The following is a 21,689-nucleotide window of genomic DNA, read 5'->3' on the forward strand; positions in this document are numbered from 1 at the left end:
TGATTTCCTCGATACTTGATCTTCGGGGCTGTGGATCACACTCTCGGGTATGCCAGTTAGGGTACCGGCTGGGAGGATGTGACAATATGACTAAGTAAATGACTTGCATTGGGTTAGGTTTTACCTTGACATGCGCCAATACTTAGACCAAATGGTGATGTGAGAGAGCGATGACCGAAACCCCAGCCATGGATTGTCCGAGAGGGATGCAGGACCCAATTCCCCCCGGCGATTGAGTGACTGAGACTTACCTAAAGAAGTATGGTGCTATGACTTAAAGCATGTCTACCTTAGAGACTAGCATTCACAGAGTTAGAATCATACTTGCATCATGTGTTTCATATCATATTGCATCATGTTATGGTTTGTATCATATGGCTTATGTTTTATGGAATAACTGCCTTGCTAAGTTCTTTTGAACTCATTCCTTTTTGCAACATCTTTTGTTAGACTCTATTGCAGGTACTACTACTATTGACCATGACAGTCAACACTCTGAAGACCAAGTTGATGACTCGTACCACACTGGTTACGGTGAACAAGTTGATAAAGACTAGTAGTCCGAGATTGAGACTTATCTGGAGCAGTTCGGTTTTGCACGTGGGTGCTAGAGATGGGATATCTTCTCATTCCCTTTTTAACATTTTATTTGATTTGTTGAGATCGTAGTTTAGTTTGTTCCCTTGTCATTTTGGGAACCGGTTGTAACCCTTATTTTAGTCGATCTACCTCCTGTTATTATTATAGAATGGGTTTCCCCCTCCTTTTCACACTTTGACTATTTATCCTATTTGTATCATTTCCGAACTCTGATGTTCTTGTGATTCTTCTGAGATCCTTTCTCAACTTTCTTTATTAAATTATTTGAATACAAAGATTTGTTCTTGCTTTTGATTATATTATTGTGTTAAGTGGATATGATCGTTCCTAAACTTGATCTTTTGGGCTGTAGATCACTCCACCGAGTAATCCAGATAGGGTACCCCCTGGGTGGATGTGACAGAGCATCTCTCCCTGAGTCTTTCAATTTCTTCAACTTTTCATTTAGTTCATCGAACCGTTTATTGACATAATCAATGTGTTTGGCATGAATTCTTTATTTACTTCTTCGTGTTGATTGTCACCTGCATGACGTGTACTGCTGTGTCGATCTTCTTGTTCGTAACCGGGAGGAGGGTCTTTAGACGCCGTATCTCTCGATGCTCGTCCCTTTTCTCCAACCTTCCCCTTGCCCTTGTTTGGGTTTTTCGAGGTCGGTCTTGCCGAGTGGTCTGGCAAGGAACTAGGAACTTCTTTCTGCCTTTGGCGGTCTGTTTTCATCAGGGTTAATTAAATTAACCTGCTGCCCTGCTCCTGGGGCTATCTATTGGTGAATGCTCTCTCGAACCAGTTTGTTTAGACTCAGGAGTTGTTTATGGAGTTCATTGAATTGATTCATTGTAACAAATTGATTTGATTGTTCTGGAGCGGTTTCGTGGCGAGGAACCTTGGCAACTTGGGGTGATTGACCCCCAGTACCAATTTCTTTTTCACCTTCACTGGATTCCTCTCAGATCATCGATCTGGTTCGCACCATGACTTCTTGATGCGGTCCCACAGACGGTGCCAATTGTTGCTACGTAATCTTGCTCTTCATCAATGGAAAGTTGGTGCAAGAATGTGCTCGATCGGGGTGGTTGAGTAGCACCTCCAATGATCAAGTTAGACGAATTCCTTAAAATAATGTATTCATGAATGTAACAAACAATGATAATGATTATTCTCTTGAAAACGTACCTCCTATCTTTAGATCTTTAGGTCTTTGAGTTTATCTGGAACTCAAAACCCTACTTAGATTCCCTCTTGGACTTTACTAGTTGAGTTTATTTTCGAACTACGGTAGATAACTCCTCCATGATTGGGAATTTATCTTAATAGATAACTACAAAGGTGTTATCTTGAATCTTCTCTGTGGTCCGACCATCGTATGGTCGAAATCGTGGTCCAACCATGATAGTCCGATCCAACTTATAATTTCCTTATCAGGTACAAGCAAAACCATGCTACTTTTCATATTAGTTCATTAAGATCCTAATGAAATTGTGATAAAACAATCGTTAGAATATGATATTAATAGAGACAAAACAAACAAACTAAGAAGAGAGTGAAGGATGAAACAAAAGATTGAAACAGAGAATTAAAGACTAGGTAAATAAAGTGTTTTAATTGTAAAATTATATTTATATTCTTTAATTTGATACATTATCAATTTGGTATATACCGATGATATGCTGAAACCGATATTTTACAGTAAAATTTTGGTTTCGGTACGGTATGCACAGAATTTTGAACGGTGCATGCGGTTTAACAGAGTTAAACGGTTTCGATACCCAAATTAACACCGTTAAGCTTTAATTTCGGTACATGCCGAACTAGATTGATTTTGCCAAATTTCGGCCGAAATTCGCCGAATGTCTTACTAAATTTTTAGCCAGATGCCCGTCAATTTTATTTTAATGAATCCGTCCTTGCAGAGGCAACAGAAGCTGGTTAACATGTCGGTCTGAGGTTAAGATCGAAGAGCTGCATCGAACCAGTCGCTTAGACACAATCAAGAGTGATGGCGGAAGAATCGGAGAAGAGGTTCCACTCAATAATGGACAAGCTGTTCCATTCTCCGAGACCTAGCAATCTGTAATTTCTTCCCCGAATCCTATTTATCTTTCCATGCGTCTCTCTTATTGTTGTTTCATATTTTGATCGATTTAGACGTCATGATGTTCATTATCTCATTCGATGTGCTTGAAAATTCAAAATTTTCCAGTTCACCTGCAGCCGAACAGCCTATGAGGGGTAAAAAACGCGGGCATTCGATATGTACAGATTGGATAACGGAATCTATTTCGCAAGGAGATGTTGTCGGAGGTTTGAAGCGTCAGGTGGTTTCTGTTGGGTCAAAGCAGACTCCACTGTGCAGACCATGGGATCGTGGGGATCTTATGAGGAGATTAGCTACATTCAAGTCGATGACGTGGTTCGGAAAACCTAAGGTTCAATTGCAGCATTCTCATCATTGTCATCCTCTTCGTCTTCTGTTTTTGATAATATATATTGTACTGAAACAACTGGTCTAGATACATTACTGAAAAAAATCTTTTTGTCTTTTAGTATTGTTTGATGAGCTCCTATGGTTCGATTGCAGCATTCTCATCTTTTAGGTTGTCACTGTAATTGATTGTTCTAGAATTAAAATGAAACCCTAAATGGTGCAATGTTGATTGATGCAATATTTCTCTATGGGTAACTCTGGGTGATTCCTGTTGCTTAGTTCAGTTACGTTACTGGGATTCTCTAGAGGCATTTTCTTAAATCACAAGCGGTGGATGGCATTTCATTTGCAGTGCGTGGTACCTATGAAATTATTCATTAAATAAAGGGAAGGAGATTCAGAAGACGCAAGGATACAGTGACTGATCAATGTGCGAAGGAGAAGTAAATGCATGCCTATTGAACTAGTGTATCAGAATCTCTAAAAGCTGAAACCATCTTAACTTCATGGATGTGTTTAACATGCTATGCAGCATCAGTGTTGGATAGAGCCTCTTCTCCTTCATAATTGTTGTTTTGAGCAGTGGGGGATGGGTATGAAAGGTTCAAAAGTTGCGTTTTCTATTTTAACTTGTTACTTGAGAGATGGTGATGTGATGGTGTCAACAAGGGCCCACCCCTTGGCCAAAAACCTGGTGTCAGCCCCAAGACCCCACCAAGGTGATGCACCTAGGGCTGGCCAAATCCCCCAAAAGAGGCATTTTGGGCATTTTCTAGCCCTAATTTGCTGCTGATTTTAGTTTCAGAATTTAGTTTTAATTTTTAGAGTCCAGTCATGTCTTGAAATCTCAGTTTTGGTTAGTAGTTGTTTTCTTTTGTCTTAAGGAATCTTTCTTTAAAGTAGGACTTTTATGGATAAATATGTCTTTTATTTCAAGAAATGCTTTTTGAATTTATATGGTTTCTATTAATTGTAAGGGGTATCCGAAGTTATAAAGGAACCCCTAGTTAAGTTGGTTTCTAAGTCTGAGTTGAGTCCGAATAGAGTCTCCCAATTAGAGTTAGATTCTTTCTTAATGTAAGGCTATAAATAAGCCAGTCTATCATTGTAAAATTTAATCTGCATTGAATAAATATTGAAGATTACTTGTGGGAAACAGGTCTGGTTCTCTTTGGGAGGGCCATGGTGGATTTTCAGTTCTTTGAATTCAATTGCAGCATTCAAGTGTCAAGACTGAAGAACCAGCAGCCTCCATGTTCCACAGCAGCAAACCAAGTAAATATCAAGCACCCCAGCCCCTTCCCCCACCGCCAACCCATCTCAGCCTCTACCCACCCCTCCTCTCTCTTGTGCACCAAGGAAACCCCACCCCCCTGCATCACAGCCCCTAATCCCCTCTTTCCTGCTCCTTCCAGCACCCTAGAACCCCTCCCTTACCCCCTTCCCCACCCTTCCTTTACCCCATGGTTCCACCATTCCCTCTCTTTTCTCTCTTGGCCTCCTGCCCCCTCTTTTCTGACTTTCAGTAGAATAGAAAAGAAGAAAAGAAGAAAAAAAAAAGAAAGAAAAAGAGAAGAAAAAAAATAAAAAAAGAAAAGAAAAGAAAAGAAAAGAAAAGGAAGGAAAGAAAGAAGAAAATAAAGAAAAGAAAAGAAAGAGAAATAAAAGAAGGATCCAAGAAATACTAGAAACCTCCCAACTTTGATCCAACCCTTCTCCATCATCCCTAAAACCTTCCTGAACCACTCCCAACTACTTTTAGTTAACCCTTCTCTTCCCGCAGTCAATCCCCAAGATTCCCTTTCAACCCTAGGGCGATTTTGGGTATCTCAGAACCATCACATAGGGATTTGATAAAACCCTAGCCATCTCAATACCAGCCCATATCAACTTAGTTAAATCCTAGCTTGTCTCTAGGATCCTCCCACAAATTCTTTAGATATCCACAAACATCCAAAACCACCCCATAGGCCCATAGTTTACCATAAATTTTGAACCATCTCAACATAAACCCATACGCTCTCATAGGATTTTAGAATTAGTTGTTGGAAGACTTTTAGTAAACCCTTAATTTTAGGGAATTCCTCCAAAAAACCCTAACCCTAAAATCATGTTCACATCATGTAGCCGTGGACTGGCTTGTTTTACATGGTCCACTTTGGGAACCCAGACCAAGGATAGGTTTCCTGGTATGGGAGGGGGTGGAGTTAGTAATAGTGTTAGTGTTAGTGTTACTTCAATTTAAGTATTATGATTGCTTGGCTCGATTATATAGGAATATCTTATTATTTTGTTTTTTGCTCTTGTATTGAATGAATTAACCAAAGACATCCAAGATGAGGTCCCCTGGTGTATGCTTTTCGCTGATGATATTGTGTTGATTGATCAGACTAAAATTAGAATCATGGAGAGCAGCTTTGGAATCAAGAGGCTTTAAACTAAGTAGAATGAAGACAAAATATATAGTTTGTAACTTTAGTCATAATCGGGCAGACGATGAGGTGGTGATACTTGACGATAAGGAGATTCCTCAGGGTGATTGTTTTTTATGCCTTAGTTTAATCATAAATAAAAGATGTGATATAGAGGATGATGTTTCCCAAAGAATTAAAATATGGTGGATGAAGTGTAGAGGTGCGTCTGACGTCTTGTGTGATCAGCGTATTACATTAAAGCTTAAGGAAAAATTTTATAGGACCGTTGTTCGACTATCTATGATGTACGGTACAGAGTGTTGGGTTGTTAAAAAGAATCATATAGATAAACTCAATGTAGTAGAAATGAGGATGCTAAGATGGATGAGTGGCAAAATTAGGATGGATAAGGAATGATCATCTTAGAGTTGATTTGGGAGTTGCTCCCATAAGTGATAAGCTTCGAGAAAGTCGTTTGAGGTGGCATGACTACGTTCAATGGAGATTATAAATGCTCATGTACGGAGAAGTGATATTATCCAGATTGAAGGGACTAGAAGAGCTAGGGGCAGACCTAAGATGACCCCATTTAGTTGAGACAAGGCTTATTGTTATTGTTGTTGTTGTATTTATTATTTTGTTCCTTTTTCTCAGCATTAACTTAGGCTGTGTTTGGCATGGTTTTTCTTTTTGATTTTTACCTAGTTTTTGAAAATCAGTAGTGAAGCCATTTTTGCTTAAAATACAGAAAACGTTTGGAAACCCTCTGGTGATCACCTAACTTCAAACAATTCAGGCCCTGTTCGTGGTGTTGAGGAACAACTGAACAAGTGAGAGAAGAGAAGTAATTTTGTATAGCTCTACACAACTTAAAATTTTATTCTCATAATAGCAAGTGGGTTTTAAACCCTCCACATTTTTTTTTCAGTCCTTTTTAAACAGAATTAGCTCTCCCATAAACGGCACCAAACAGGGCTGAAAATGATATAAAAAAGAAAAACCATGCCAAAGACTTTTTCAAAGACAGCCTTAGTAGGGTAGTTCCCTATTTCAGCTACTTTGTATTTTAGAGAACTTTGTTTTTACTTTCATGACATACGAGGAACTCTCAGTTTTTTTTGAGTTATCAAATTTGAAATATTGAAGTTTTAGTAGAAAGCTCCAGCTTGAGTTTGTGTGACTCAGTTTACCTTTCCCTGTCTTCTTCCTATTCTCTTAATTCTCTTTCAGTGAAGCCCACCATAGCAGGCCCTTCTAAGGTCTGCATCAACTTGGTATCAAAACGAAGATCCCCAGCCCAACAACCTTCTTCTTCCTTTATTTCCTTTCCTCCACTGATTCTGCCCTGTGAATTCACCAGTTAAAAAGAAAAAAAAAAAAAAGGAAAAAAAAAAAAAAAAAAAAAAAAAAAAAAAAGAAAAAAAGGAAACTCAGTGATAACCCCACCCCTTTCTCTTCCTTACAATCTCATTGCCTCACAGGCTTACACGCTGTTGTGATCCCACGGAAGCAGAACCCCACAGAGAGGTAAGAGGAGAAAAAAAGAAAAGAAAAAAGAACCCCAACAACCTTCTTCTTCCTTTATTTCTTTTCCTCCACTGATGGTGCCTTGTGAATACAGCAGTTAAAAAAAAAAGGAAACTCAGTGACAACCCCACCCCTTTCTCTTCCTTACAATCTCATTGACCCACACCCTCTTGTGATCCTGCAGAAGCAGAAGAGAGATAAGAGGAGGGAAAAAAAAGGAAGAAGAAGAAGAAAAAGAGAGAGAGAGAAGAAGAGCAGAGAGATCTTGCAAGAAAACCAGGAAAAAAGAAAAAAAGAAGAAGGAAGAGAGAGAGAGAGAAGAAGAGCAGAGAGATCTTGCAAGAAAATCAGGGAAAAAGAAAAGAAACAGAGAAGAGAACATCGAGAGGCAGGGATCCGGAACTGCCCCCCCCCCCCCCCCCAAAAAAAAAAAAATGAATAAAACAAAGGCAGATTAAGAAATAGAAGAAGAAAACGGGGCATCAAGGGGTAGAAAATACCTGATTTGATAAGACCCATTGCCATGTTTCAACCCTCCATCCCAAGCTGTAAATTTCTCCTGGGCATCGAACTCACAGTCCATTGAAGTCTTCCATTGCTTCGTCTGTATCTCTAGATTCTCTACAACAGTAATATAACCCCCCCGAGTCCACAGTCCCTCTTTATTTCTTCCCTTTATTAGTTTATTTTCCTCGACTACCCTTCCCTGCTGTTTTATGTTTTCCCACTTGTGACCAATTTTCCCCTTCCCAAACATTAGCTTCCAATATTTACATCCATCCACTTTTATAGTTTACCTTGATTCTGAGTTGGCTATTTCACTTATAAAAATTTATTTATTTATTGTTTTGCCTTTCACCGTTTTTCTTGAGTATTCTCTTGTTTTTCCCTCACCATGGCAGCCAATGGTGAAGTTCTTCAGCAATTAATGTAAGGCTGAAACAAATGGTAACTTTGACACTCACTACAGCCATCACTTCCCTTTCGAACTATGACGGCATCTATGCAAACTTCCGTAGACTGTTTAGCGCTGTCAAATAAAGGAAAGAGTCCCATGCACTTTGGATTTGTCTAACCCCCCCCCCCCCCCAAGCAGTAGGAGAGAATATGATGGAGGAAGACAAAGCAACAAGTTAGAAGTCACTGATTCTTATGGTTACTGTAGCAGAAGAACATCTCAACTGAGTTCATAGCTTGGAGATTTTCTTCAGATGGTATAACACTATAACAGTCTAAAGCCTGGAAAATTGCTATTTGCAGAGGGTAAACTGAAAGAAATGCTCGTGTCAGGTGGATCAAACATCATCAAGAAAACCATACTTGTGGTCTTGGTGAAGCTACTATATGGACTATGATACGAACTGCATCGGATCAGTGATTCCAACCGACTACAAGTAGCATATATAGCTTAAATTTTACGCAGTTGAGACAGGGAAGTTTGTCAGTTGAGGAGTATGTGGCCAAATTCTATTACTTAGCCGCTCGTTTGGAGTTTGAATGGGTCGAGGAAGTCCTAGTGGCACGGATTATTACCACTTGAGCCAGTAGATTGTCTATCATGGAGGAAGCAATCCAGTGGCATATTAGGTTGAGGAAAATTTTAGGCGATCATATAATTAAAGGAACTTTACAGAAGCATATTCTATGGATGATAACTTATGCCTATTGAAGCCTTCTACATTAGAGAAGTTAATTTCATTGTTAAACCACAAGCTAGTGGTTCCTCTATGGCCATAGTTATCAAGATGGCAAGGCGACCAAGGCATTATTAGGGGCCCTTCCAAAGTGCCATCAATTGCGATTAATCAGCTGTAAGGCATCGCCTTGACAAATAGAGCGTTTAAGTATACATTTTTCTAGTATGCAATGTAATAGGGCAAAGTTAGTGCACAACTAAAACTTATATAATTCAACCTATAAGCTAAACAGATATTAAAAATTCATAATAATGCAAGATAATCATTATATATAAAAAAACAAACATAAGTTCTTCTCAGAATAATACAAAGCAACATAATATAATACATATTTACATATGACTAGGATTTATATATAAATAAGAAAATGGAAGTAGTAATGATACTATCCTCTATGATGTCAAATAGGTGTCTTGTGCTTAGAACCTTCATTCTGCTGATGAAAGTAATTTACTGATCTGTATTATGTCAAATAAGGCCCAGTCGACTTGGTCTCTTTTAGGATTAGGTTTTTATTTTTACTTTTTTTACCCTTTAATCTTAAAATGATCCCGTTCTTCTTGTTACATTAACCAATAATCTTTGGGGGTATGGAATAAAGTTTGTTCATTTAAAAAAAAAAAAAAAAAAAAGAAAAGAAAAGAAGAAGAAAGTAAGAAATCTGAATACAAGATGTCAAAATAGCGACCACTCAGCCCATAAGGCATCAATATGGCATACAAGGCGTTGCCTAGAGAATAAAGCATGGATTTTTTTGCATGCACAAAAGGTGGACAGTAGTGTTGGTGCCCATAAAATGCCTAGCTGACACCTGATAATGGAGTCTATGGCATCTTCAAGACCTAATCAACCATCTTCTCCACCTTGGCATGATTTTTCCATGTCATCCACAAGGCCTAGTAGACCATATTCCCCACCTCAGCACAGTTCAGACCGATCTTCACCTTTTGTGGTGTCTGTGGCTGCCATTAAGTGTTTTACTTGTGAGGACTGTGGACCTATCAGTGCTTAGTGTCCATCCTGTTTGGAAACTTATGTTGATAATGATACTTGTATTCCTTATGTTCCAAATGAGCATCATCGATTTGATTTAAGAGAGTTGATCTACACGTAGAGCAGCCAATAATGATAATGATGACTACCTATCGGTGCTGTAGCAGCATTTTCTGAACCCTTGTGAAGTTCAAGGATCAATTATACAGTCTAGTAATTGATAGTGGTAGTTGCACTAAATTTGACTTTGAAGAAGCTGTTTGTGAGTTGGGATTGCTGGCAGAGCCACTTCCAAACCCTACTAAGTTTCTTATGTGAACAACACTAACCACAAGGTTATTGATAAATGTTTGATCACCTATTCTATTGGGGGATTCAAGGATACACGGAGTGTGTCATTCTCTGTTTGAAGATCTATCTTATTCATCTTGGGTGACTATGACTGTTCGATAAGAGTGTCCAACATTGTGGATATGCAAATACCTACTGTTTTAAACATGTCAAAAAAGCAATGAAGTTTCTTCCTGCTAAGGACCTCCCCAACAATAAGCTCAAGAAAGCAACAGGATCATTCCTCCAGCTAAATTAGTAATAGCACTAGTATTAGTTTACTTAAAAGTATTATAGTTACTTAATGTATTATAGCCTAGTATGGTAGTTCCCTATTTCAGCTAGTTTTTATTTTAGAGAAGCTTCTACTTTTTGGGGCAAGGCATAAGCCTATTCTTGTCAGCCTATGAGGAACTCTGTCTTACGGAATTTGAATATTGAAGTTTTAGTTCTTTCTAACATGAGTTTTGTGATAGAGTTTTCCTTTCTCCTTTTCTTTTTCTCTTACTTCTCTTTGAGTGAAGTCCTGCATACCAGACCCTTCTCATATCTGCACTAGATGGTCAGAATTCTACCAGGAAACTTCCACAATTTATGCATGGGAAATGTTGACAGCATAAACTTACATGATTTTTTGAGTAATGTGCTATCTATGTGTTTATAATCCATGCCTTGATGGGAAGTGGTAGAAAATATTTCCTTATTTCAGTGTCTTCTTGAAGCAAACTTATTATGTTACTGATAATCATATTTTATGCAGGTAGTAAGTGCTGTCAACTGCGCTAGGAGAGGTTGGATTAATGTAGAGATGGACATCATAGCTTGTGAGTCATGTGGAGCACGTCTTCTATTTTCTACTCCCTCTTCATGGTCACAGCAACAAGGTATTCATGATGCTATGGTAGTCAGTCTGATACAAAGCCATTAAATTTTTTAGAATATTCTTTGTGTTGAAATTAACTTGAAACTTTATCGTTCAACCTCTCAGTTGAGAAGGCAGCAGCAGTTTTCAGCTTGAAGCTGGATAGTGGACACAAGCAACTTTGCCCATGGGTTGACAATGCCTGCGATGAAACCCTAGCACAGTTTCCCCCGATGCCTCTTCCAGCTCTGGTTGATGCATACCAAGAGCGTTCTTCTGCACTCTTGAGACTTTCAGCTCTTCCTGTAATTTTGCCATCAACCATTGATTACATGAAAATTCCTCAGATAGATCGCTTTCTGGAGCACTCTTCAGTGGCAGATTATAGTTTTGGAGCTTTTCACAATTCTCACATTGAGTTCCTAGACAACAGTGAGACTTTATCTGCCGGATTGTATTTTCAGGTTTGACACTTGTATGCCAGCACAAGCTATTGTTGTGATTTGTGGCTTCATGTATAGTGTTCTTTTAAATGTCTTGATGACACATTAGGCAACATATGATTGTTTAGGTTGTTATAGTCTTATGGATAAGATGTACATATGATATTTCTGCAACAATATGTTGTCACTTTTGTTTACTTAGGGTTTGATTTTACTGGTTTCTTAAACATATTCTTTCAACCTGCCACACAATTTTAACAGCTGCTTCATGTTATTCACCTGCTAGAACCAATGATATTGTATGGACAATAGTTCATGACTTCATGGTCAGCATACACTTGGCATTCTATTAAGACAGCCAATTTAGTCCAATCACTTTGTGAAGCTTGAGCATTGTATGCTACACAAAAGCTTAGACAACCATATTTATTCCATTTGTGCTTCTTTTCTAAAGTTTTGTGACAACAAGCAAACCAGAGAATCAGCTGAACAATGAGAAGAAGAACAGGAGAGGAGAAGAGAATTGATGCAGGATCAGAACCGATTTGGGCAACTTTTTCTCTCTTTAAAATAAGCCTAGGGTTGTGTTACAGGTCATGGGCCTTTGAGCCTCTCTTAATGGGACTGTTATGGGATGACCTAGCTTAAGCATGAATTAATTAGTTGGCTAAATTATGTGAATTCTGTGCAACTTAAGTTATAAGAGGCTAAGAGCAGAATAGCCTTTTCTTATGTTTTATATAGTTTTAGGTGTTCAAGTCAATAAGTTTTTAAGGAATCCTAGGTATAATAGGTTTTAAGGTTTTATTTTCTTTAGGAGTTTCCTTTCTTATTTCTATTGTGGGTTTTAAGGGTTTTTAGCCCATTTATACCCTGTGGTGGGAAGAATGAAGACTACTGAACACTGTATGAAATTTCTCATCTTTGCTACCCAAAATCAATGACTTTTCTCTGTTCTCAGTTAGCCTCAGCCCTTGGTAGGGTACTGATGTGAACCCAATTCTAGGGTTAGGTTTTTGAGAGGATTTCCCTAGAATTTAGGATTCATCCAAAATCTTCCAGCAAATAATGGTAGGAGATTTGGGAAGGTTTTGGAATGTTGTGGAGCTCCAGAGGGAAGATAGGATTTAACTAATTTTGCATGGGTTGGGTTTGGGATGATTAGGATTCTACCCAAATCTTTATAGGATGGTTTTGAGATATCCAAAATTACCCTAGAATTGATGGGGAAGAAGAATGGGATAATTTGGATCACTATGGGATGGGTTGGTTCTTCGACAAATAAGCAATTCCTAACAGATAAAACTTTGGAGGGAAAATAATTCAGTTTGTGGGATGGGATGGGATTGAAGATCTTGGACAACCTTTCTTTCTTTCCTTCCCCCCACCCCCCCGCTAGGGGGGGATGCTGCAGGTCAGGAGGGGTGCATTTGGGGGCTATCCCAAGGGCTGGGGAGGGTGAGGGATGGGTTGGGAAGGGTTGCAGGGGGTTAGGGGCAGGGGCTAAGGGAGTTGCAGTGGGTGGGGAATGCTGCTGCTGTGATGCGGCGGCAAGGGGGAGGGAACTAAAGAGGTGCACAGAACAGGGGAGGGGCAGGGGAGTGCTTGTGGGGGTGCCGTCTAGGGTAGATGGAGAAGGGGTAGGGGGCTGCTGTAATTGCAGGGGAAGGGAAAGAGGTGGGCTGCGATGGTGGGGGAGGGGATTCCAAGGCCTTACGATGGGAGGGGAGTGAAGTGGAAAGGCTGCGATGGACGTAAGATGCAGGGGAAGAGGGTGGAGGTGTGTGTACTTACTTGGAGCTGCTGTAGTGCACTGGATTACTTTCTGGATCGCAGGAAGAAGAGGTAGAATTCAAAGATCTTAAACAACCGCAAGGTCCTATCCAGATAGGACCTTGCAGCACCTTTAGCTGCAAACATCAATAAATTTTTTCATCCAGACTTCATTTTCAATGAAAGAGTAGGCTCTTATTTATATCCTACCAAAAGACCTTAACACTTGGAGGGATTTCTTTATATATTAGGATCCCACCACATTAGTCATAACCATTGAAATAAATTAAAAGATCTAATGGATCCTAATGGACACATGCTGAAATAAATCTTAAGTAAACCTCTAATTGAATATGTTAGAATTTAAAAGAATTGAGGACTCAATTACTAACTCAGGTTAGGTAACCAAACTGGACTTTGAAAGGACAACTGAATTCTGGAATTAATTCTAGCAATTAAATAGGGTTTAAATTGCCCAAAATACCCCTCCTAGAGGTTTTGGCCAGCCTAGGGAGGCTTCTTAGATGATCTTGTGGCCCCCACTTATGGTTTTGGCCAAGGAGAGAATTTGTGTTTACTTCAGTTCTCCCCCCTCTTGATGGCATTCATCCCTGATGAATGGTTGATCTCTACTGGAACTCTGGGTGCTGTTGGACTGTCTTCACAGTGGGCCACGTGGGAACTCTATTGTACTGGTTCATCATGACTGTTGGATCTGACTAGGACTTTGATGAGGACCTGGTGCGCCTAGCCTGCCTCTTCTTGGCATCTTCAGCAATGTTCAGTGGTAGGAGTATGATCTTCTGTCCTTTATGCTTGAGATGCATGTGTTCTCTTGGCAAGGGATAATTATGTTTTTGTCGTATAGCCAAGGCCTTCCTGATATGATGCCAATCATCTTCATGGGGATTATGTCACACCAAATCTCATCAGAGTAGGAGTGTAGGGCGATGGGGTGAGGCACCTGATAACCACTTTCAACTTGGAATCGTTTAGTAAAGCAATCTTATGGGTTTGGGATGCTTCTCTGGTTTGAGTCCTCCCCTTTGTATGAAACTCTCTGAGATTGCATTTATGCTACTACCACTGTCCATGATGGCCTGTGCATGGATCTATCTTATCTACATTGTACTCTTCCTCCTCAAACTCTAGAACTCTAGTGGGGGACGCTTGTGGCCCTGTGGGTCTCTTCAGAAGTTGGATCTGACTGGGGTACCTCTAGGACTGCAAGTCCTCTACTCTGAGGACACTCCTTGGCGAAGTGACCTCTTTCATGACAGTAAAAACACTCACTAGGGTTGTAGTTGAACACGGGCCCACATTTTTTGTTCTGATAGGATTTGTTACCTTAGGTGTTACATCTGTAGCGGGACGGTAGGGTTTGGTGGTGGGTGGGTCTCTTTTATAATCTTGACTGCCCTTGCTTCTTTTTGCTAAAAGGGACTCTACACGGAGGGCCTTATCGAATAGGTCTCTTAGATCTACCATGTCTGTGACTCCCTAGGCTAACTGGATGTCAAATTTCAGACCAATTTTGATTTGAGTCATGGTTTGGAGCTTGCTTTCTCTTGTGCATATTCTGGAAGCTATGGAATCGAACTGCTGAATGTAGTTAGCGATAGACATTGTACCTCTCTTGAGTGTATGGAATTTTTCTTGCAACCTGGCCTTGTAGTGTTCTGTGAAGGTACCTGATGCAGAATTGGCAGCATATACAAGGAAGAGAAAAGCCCAATGGTCAAGCCCATCAAAGTCTAAGGATATGATCCAAAACAGCCCATGGCTTACATGGGCTAAGACTATTGTAGTGGGATAAAATGAGCCCATGGTTTCATGGGCTTGGATTACTTTAGTGGGAGAATATCAGCCCACTATTTTGAACTAAGCCCAAGTCTAGCTTTGAAAAGTCAACAAAAGGAGCTAGTAGGTGGTGTTGGTTAGTGGTGGGGTATAGTAGGTGGATATTTCTATTGTTGTTTTGACTAGTGGTGTTGGGTAGTAGTTGGATGTTTCCATTATTGTTTTGACTAGTGGTCTTGGGTAGTAGTTGGATGTTTCCATTAATGTTTGTAGTAGGTTGTGTTAGCTAGTGGTTGAATGTTACCATTAATGTTTATGTCTATTTAGAATGCTATATAAAGAGACTTATGTAAGAGGTTAAAAGACAAATTATGAATTGAAATCAAATTGCTTGCTAGCATTCCTCCTCTGTGGAGAACCCTTGTGTTTGATCAAGGTAGGTTGGTGTTTGTCCAATCGATCCACCTTGCGGTGTAAAGCCCGGGTGTTACATGTTACATTGTTATTGTCACTTTCTTCATTATAGTTCTGCCCCTATTTGAAGATCTATTCAACCTGTTATAATACCATTCTAGTTTTAGCCCTCTTTCCCATCTAAACTTTGTTTCACCTTAAGTCCATCAAATTTGCAATTGACTCCCTATGAAAAGGTCCTATTTGGGTACTGTTTTGATCAATCAAATTCGGTATCTACATTAGTACCTCTTTGTAAGTTCTCTGCAAATCTGGTTTCCTGTGGTGCCTTTGTAGTATAGGCCCCTCTCCAAAATGCTCCACCAATCTTTGGCAGCGCCAACTAATTTAGTCTTGGCTAGCCACATCTTCCAGTCCTTAGATAAGTCATACCATTCAAAGTAGTCATGTAGGGCTGCTCTTCAGTCATAGAAAACCTATAGATCAAGAGATCTGTTGAACTCCTTCAGTCCTACATCATTTCCGACATTTCCTCCAAGTTCCATCTCATACTACACTAGAGTTTCCCAACTGAATCACTTAGAAATAATTTCTGTTTCATCTCATTTCCAAGAAATCTCCCTTTTGCCTTGAAACTTCGCTTAATGTCTTTGAAGCTTAACCTAACAAATAACAATCCCATTTAAGATATCCAAGTTATTATATATTAGCCATCACCATCAATAGTTGTAGATCCATCTCATTTCAACTTTAATCATAATAGCCTTTGCTAACCTAACCTATTTTGTCCCATAAGCTGGTTTTGATCAAGATCTTGGAAGAACTAGCTCCTATTTGATTATTTTTCAGTTTAGGTTTTACATCTAGTATGGAGAGGGTTGTGTAGAATGCATAAAGTCCTTCTCTCACGTAGCATATATTTATATCATGTAATATCTTCAGTTTAACTTCGCTAAATTGGTTACACCAAATGGGAAGTAAATAACTGAAATAAAGAAATGCTAACATGCCTAGGTTGGTGACTTAGTGCCCAAGCAATAGGGGTAAAGAGGAAAATGTACATAACCAAGTGTATCCCCATGGTACTGTTATATACCTATACGTATATGATTGACACTACACTTCAAGCTGGAGCATATATGTCACCGTACATAGCTTGCTAATGAAAGTTTACATGTTCTCTTGTATATTCATGATTACTGTTGTGAAAATACATGATTTAGTTTCGTCTGCGTAAGTGGGGCTTGTGCAAATCAAGAAGACCACTTTGTGTTAGGTTTTAGTAAAAAAAGAAAAAAAAAAAGTGCCATTGTTTTTATTGGCCTCAAATTAGATTGTACACAAAAAGTCAGACAATGAAACCACTGAAAGCCCACCGGAACATTTCGCCAAAATTTATTTATATGGTCAAGACATCAAGATGAGATGAACTTTTAAACTTGATTACAACTCCAATTAACACTCGGATAAAACTGTTAAAATAGGATAATTAAAAATTAAAATAACCCTAAACCTAAATCCACGATTTTAGCTGCTGGTGTAGGGAGAAATCCCGACACCTGAAGCTGTTTTTAGACAACCAAACTCCTAATGGTGTTGGTGTAGGGAGAATCCCAACACCTGAAGCTGTTTTTAGACAACCAAACTGTGTCGGGGGGGGGGGGCTTGTTTCATGCAAGAAACAAGACCAAGAGAAAAAAGGCAAAATATTACCTTGCGGGAGGGGAGCTTCATGCAGGAAGGGAGAAGTTCCAATTGTGGAGTTATCACTTTTCCTTTTTGAGTTTTTTTTTTTCTTTCTTATTCAAGTTCATTCTCCAACCGTAAGCATGTACAACTTTCAGCTGGGTTGGGTTGAAATTTCAGAAATATCTTGCTTTCCAGGAAATTGAGATGAAACGTATGCGGAGTTTTAAAATTCCCTTGTCTTTATCTAGTTTTGATTGTTTGGACCCTTATTTATGAGTAATATAGTAATTATTTATTTATTTATTTGTATATCATTTACTTAAGATGTAATTTATAATAAGCAAGCACTCTCGTGAGTCAAATAAATAAAGTTGAAAGCATAGTTCAAAATTTCGGTTCATCTAGCCATCTCGCCCTTGGGCATGATGGCCGAAATGTTGGAATTTTGTATTTTTTTTTCTTTCAAATTTCAATGATAGATTTCGGTGGGGTTTTGGGTTGGTTTTTGGTGTCTAGCCTAGTTTGAGGCTAATAAACACAATGAAAGTGTTGTTTTTGCCTAAAACCTAATCCATAGTGGTGTTCTTAATTGGCATATGCCCTGTATGTGATCGAAACTCGAAGTCTGGAATATGCATTTTCACGAATGTAGATATGGATATTATATAAAAGAACACTAAGATTTTCATTAAAATGCAACAACAAATACGAGTAGAGTTTAATATACAAGGATGTGTCTGCTGGATCCATCCCCTGGGCCATGGAGTACTCTAAATTTTGACATAAGCAAGTTGCAGGCCGTAACGTGGTAGGGATAAAGTTATCCATGTTGTCCTTTGTTGCCCTTCTATAGGTAGCATCATCAAGATTAAGTAGATATTCTACCCTAGAGAATGTGTAGTACGGCCATAGACCGTAACCCGGTTATGAAATTTGCATTATTGGCTGTGCTAGTCTTGATGGATATCCAAAGACGGAGTTCACGAATGATGCACCTTCCATCTCCATATCCATATGTAGACATGCTATTGAAATCAGTAAATGAACCATTATATGCTTCGCCATATTCATATCCATAGCCATAAGCCTTGTACAGTACAACCCCTAGTAATTTTCAAAATTTTGGTGAAATATTTGAGATATTGACAAAATTTTCGAAATTACAAAATTTTTGGTGAAACTTTAGTGAAACTTTGCAGGCTCAATGTTGGCTGTGGTTTCGTTTCTTTTAGTACCGAAATCTCCCAAAATTTCATACTATCGTTAAAAAAAGGGAAAATCTCCTAGATCTATTGATTTTGAAATTTTTTTATCTAATAAGATGCTTTTAAAAAGTATTACTTAAATAGATTTTATTTTTGAAAAGAATTACCAAATTTGTAATTTTGTGCTAATTTTTCCCGCCAACCAATACTTCACTCTGAACAACCCAAATTACCTTCTTAATAATTTTTTTTTTATAAATAAAAATTTAGTGATTATTTTTACCTTTTGAGAGAACTTTCTTTTTTCTAATTCAATTCCTAAAAGTTAATTATAGTATTCACAATTAATATTTTTTAGAAGTTTGTTTTACAAAATTCGTGAGAATTACCCAAAAAAAAGAAGCCGTGAGAAAAAAATGAATTTTTAAGAGTATATTTTATTGACCTAGAAAAAGCTTATGATAGAGTTCCTAGAGTGTTAATTTGGCAAGTACTAGAGAAAAGAAGTATTGCAAGTAAATATGTAGACATAGTTAAGGATATGTATGATGGTTCAACGACAAGTGTAAGAATAGGGGGGACAAAGTAATGAATTCCCAATTACAGTTGGGCTACATCAAGGATCAACTTTAAGTCCATATTTATTTGCACTTGTAATGGATGAATTAACCAAAGACATTCAAGACAAGGTCCCTTGGTGTATGCTTTCTGCTGATGCTATTGTGTTGATAGATGAGACTCAAGTGGGGATTAATACTGAGTTAAAATCATGGAGAGAAACTTTGGAATCAAGAGGCTATGCATTAAGTAGAACGAAGACAGAATATCTAGTTTGTAACTTTAGTCATAATCTGGCAGATGATGAGGTGGTGAAACTTGATGATAAGGAGATTCCTCAGAGTGATTTTTTTAAGTACTTAGGTTCAATTATAAACAAAAGAGGTGATATAGAGGATGATGTTTCCCAAATAATTAAAATAGGGTGGATGAAGTTGAGAGGTGCGTCTGGGGTCTTGTGTGATCAGTGTATTCCATTAAAGCTTAAAGGAAAATTTTATAGGACTGTTGTTCGACCAACTATGATGTACGGTGTAGAGTGTTGGGCTATTAAAAAGAATCATATAGATAAACTCAGTGTAGTAGAAATGAGGATGCTAAGATGGATGAGTGGCAAAGCTAGGAAGGATAAGATAAGGAATGATCATATTAGAGTTGGTTTGGAAGTTGCTCCCATAAGTGATAAGGTTTGAGAAAGTTGTTTGAGGTGGCACGACCGCGTTCAACGGAGAACTATAAATGCCCCTGTACGGAGAAGTGATATAATCCAGATTAAAGGGACTAGAAGAGTTAGGGGTAGACCTAAGATAATCTTAAGAGAAGTGGTGGGAAAGGATATGCATAGTTTAAGCCTTGTATCTAGCATGGCCTCAAATAGAACTGATTAGAAGGTAAGAATCCATGTAGTCGACCCCATTTAGTTGGGACAAGACTTATTGTTGTTGTTGTTGTTTATATTTAAAAAAAAATTGTGAATCCTAGTAACTAACTTTCAGGAGTAAGTTGCTAAAAACCATTTGATGCTTGATTTTGTATAGGGGTAATTTGGGTAGGTTAAAGTAAAATATTGTTTGGGTGGGAAAACTTAGCACTAAATTAGGAGTTAGCACTAAATTAGGGGTTTGATAATTTCTTTCAAAAATAAAAATCCATTTGAGTAAACCTTTTTAAAAAACATCTTATTAGGTAAATCTTTTTCAAAATTAGTAGATTTGGGAAATTTCCCTTTAAAGAATCAAATTCTAGCTGGAAAAAATGTCAACCCCATAGTTAAATTGGATTTTTGACAATTGGAAGCAATGTCAACCCCTTATGTAATTTGAATGTTGGACTTGTGCCAATGTGACATAGCAGGCCTTTATTTATAATAATAGTATGCAAGAAAGAATAAAAATATACCTGATGTGGGACTAAAATAATGAAAGCATCCTAACCGACAAAACTACCCTTCTTACTTAAACTCTTGACTTACAGCACTTCCCCTCAAGTTGGTGTATAGATGTCTATCATGCCCATCTTGCTAATGATGCCAGTGAACATCTTGACTCAAAACTCTTCATAAACATATCAGCACGCTGATTTTCAGATGTGACAAAGGCGATCTGAATCAGACCAGACTCGACCTTTTCTTTGATAAAATGCCTGTCAATCTCTATATGTTTAGTCCTGTCATGCTGTACTGGATTATGAGCTGTACTGATGGTTGTTTTGTTGTTTGAATGCAATTATATAAGCTCTTTTAGATCTGTCCCAAGCTCCTGAAGAAGACCTATCAACCATAATACCTTGCAAATGCCTTGAGCCAAAGCTCTGAATTCCGCTTCAGCACTAGATAGTGCAACTACTGGCCGTTTCTCGCTTCTCTTAAGACACCATGTTACCCCCCACGTAAGCACAATAATCAGAGGTAGATCTCCTGTCATCTGGACATCTTGCCTAGTCTACATTTGTGTATGTTTCAACTCTAAGCATGAGAAGAAATTAAGATACCTTTTCTTGGAGAGGCCTTAAAGTACCTCAAGATGCAATGTACTGCATCAAGATGGGAAGAGTAAGGATCGTGCATGTATTGACTGACAAAGCCGATTGCATAAGTAATATCTGGCCTAGTGTGTGACAGATGAATCAACTTCCCTACCAGCTTTTTGATACATGGTCTTATCAACTGAATCTCCTTTGCCTTTAAGTGTTGATTAGGCTCCACTGGGGTCTCAACAAGTCTACACCTAACATCCTAGTATCTTCTAGTTGGTCCAAAGTATACTTCCTTTGAGAGAGAGAGAGAGAGAGAGAGAGAGAGAGAGAGAGAGAGATAACAATTCAGTCCACACTAAGGTCTTCAAGGTTGTAATTTCTTCCTCACTACTTCCTGTGATAACAATATCGTCCATATACACTAGAAATACTATAGTATGAGAACCATCCCGCTTAACAAATGGGGTATGGTCTACATTACTCTGCTTATATACGTTGAAGGTCATAGCCTTATGAAATCTCCCAAACCATGCCTCAGGGTTTTAGTCCATACGTAACAACAACAACAACAACAACAACAATAAGCCTTGTCCCAACTAAATGGGGTCGGCTACATGGATTCTTGCCCTCCAATCAGTTCTGTTCGAGGCCATGCTAGATACAAGGCCTAAGCTATACATATCCTTTCTCACCACTTCTCCTAAGGTTATCTTAGGTCTATCCCTAGCTCTTCTAGTTCCTTCAATATGGATTATATCACTTCTCCGTACAGGAGCATTTATAGGTCTCCGTTGAACGTGGCCGTGCCACCTTAAACGACTTTCTCTAAGCTTATCACTTATGGGAGCAACTCCCAGCCCAACTCTAATATGATCGCTTCTTATCTTATCCATCCTAGTTTTGCCACTCATCCATCTTAGCATCCTCATTTCTGCTACACTGAGTTTATCTATATGATTCTTTTTAACAGCCCAATACTCGC

General features: G+C 38.6%; 1 protein-coding gene across 1 annotated transcript in view; it reads left to right on the forward strand.

The window, feature by feature from the left end:
- Positions 1–2,486: 2,486 nt before the first annotated feature.
- Positions 2,487–21,689, forward strand: part of LOC149029057 (C3HC zinc finger-like protein) — a 59,403-nt gene continuing 40,200 nt past the window's right edge. Inside the window, exons 1-4 of the mRNA XM_089140313.1 lie at positions 2,487–2,673; positions 2,804–3,029; positions 10,750–10,873; positions 10,978–11,315. Of these exons, the coding sequence (XP_088996439.1) occupies positions 2,600–2,673; positions 2,804–3,029; positions 10,750–10,873; positions 10,978–11,315 (762 nt within the window). The 5' untranslated portion in view covers positions 2,487–2,599. The remainder of the gene's footprint in view (positions 2,674–2,803; positions 3,030–10,749; positions 10,874–10,977; positions 11,316–21,689) is intronic.

This window comes from Hakea prostrata, chromosome 1 (genome assembly GCF_041222555.1).
Source record: "Hakea prostrata isolate BN-2017 chromosome 1, UWA_Hpros_2, whole genome shotgun sequence".
In the NCBI taxonomy this organism is placed as follows: domain Eukaryota; kingdom Viridiplantae; phylum Streptophyta; class Magnoliopsida; order Proteales; family Proteaceae; genus Hakea; species Hakea prostrata.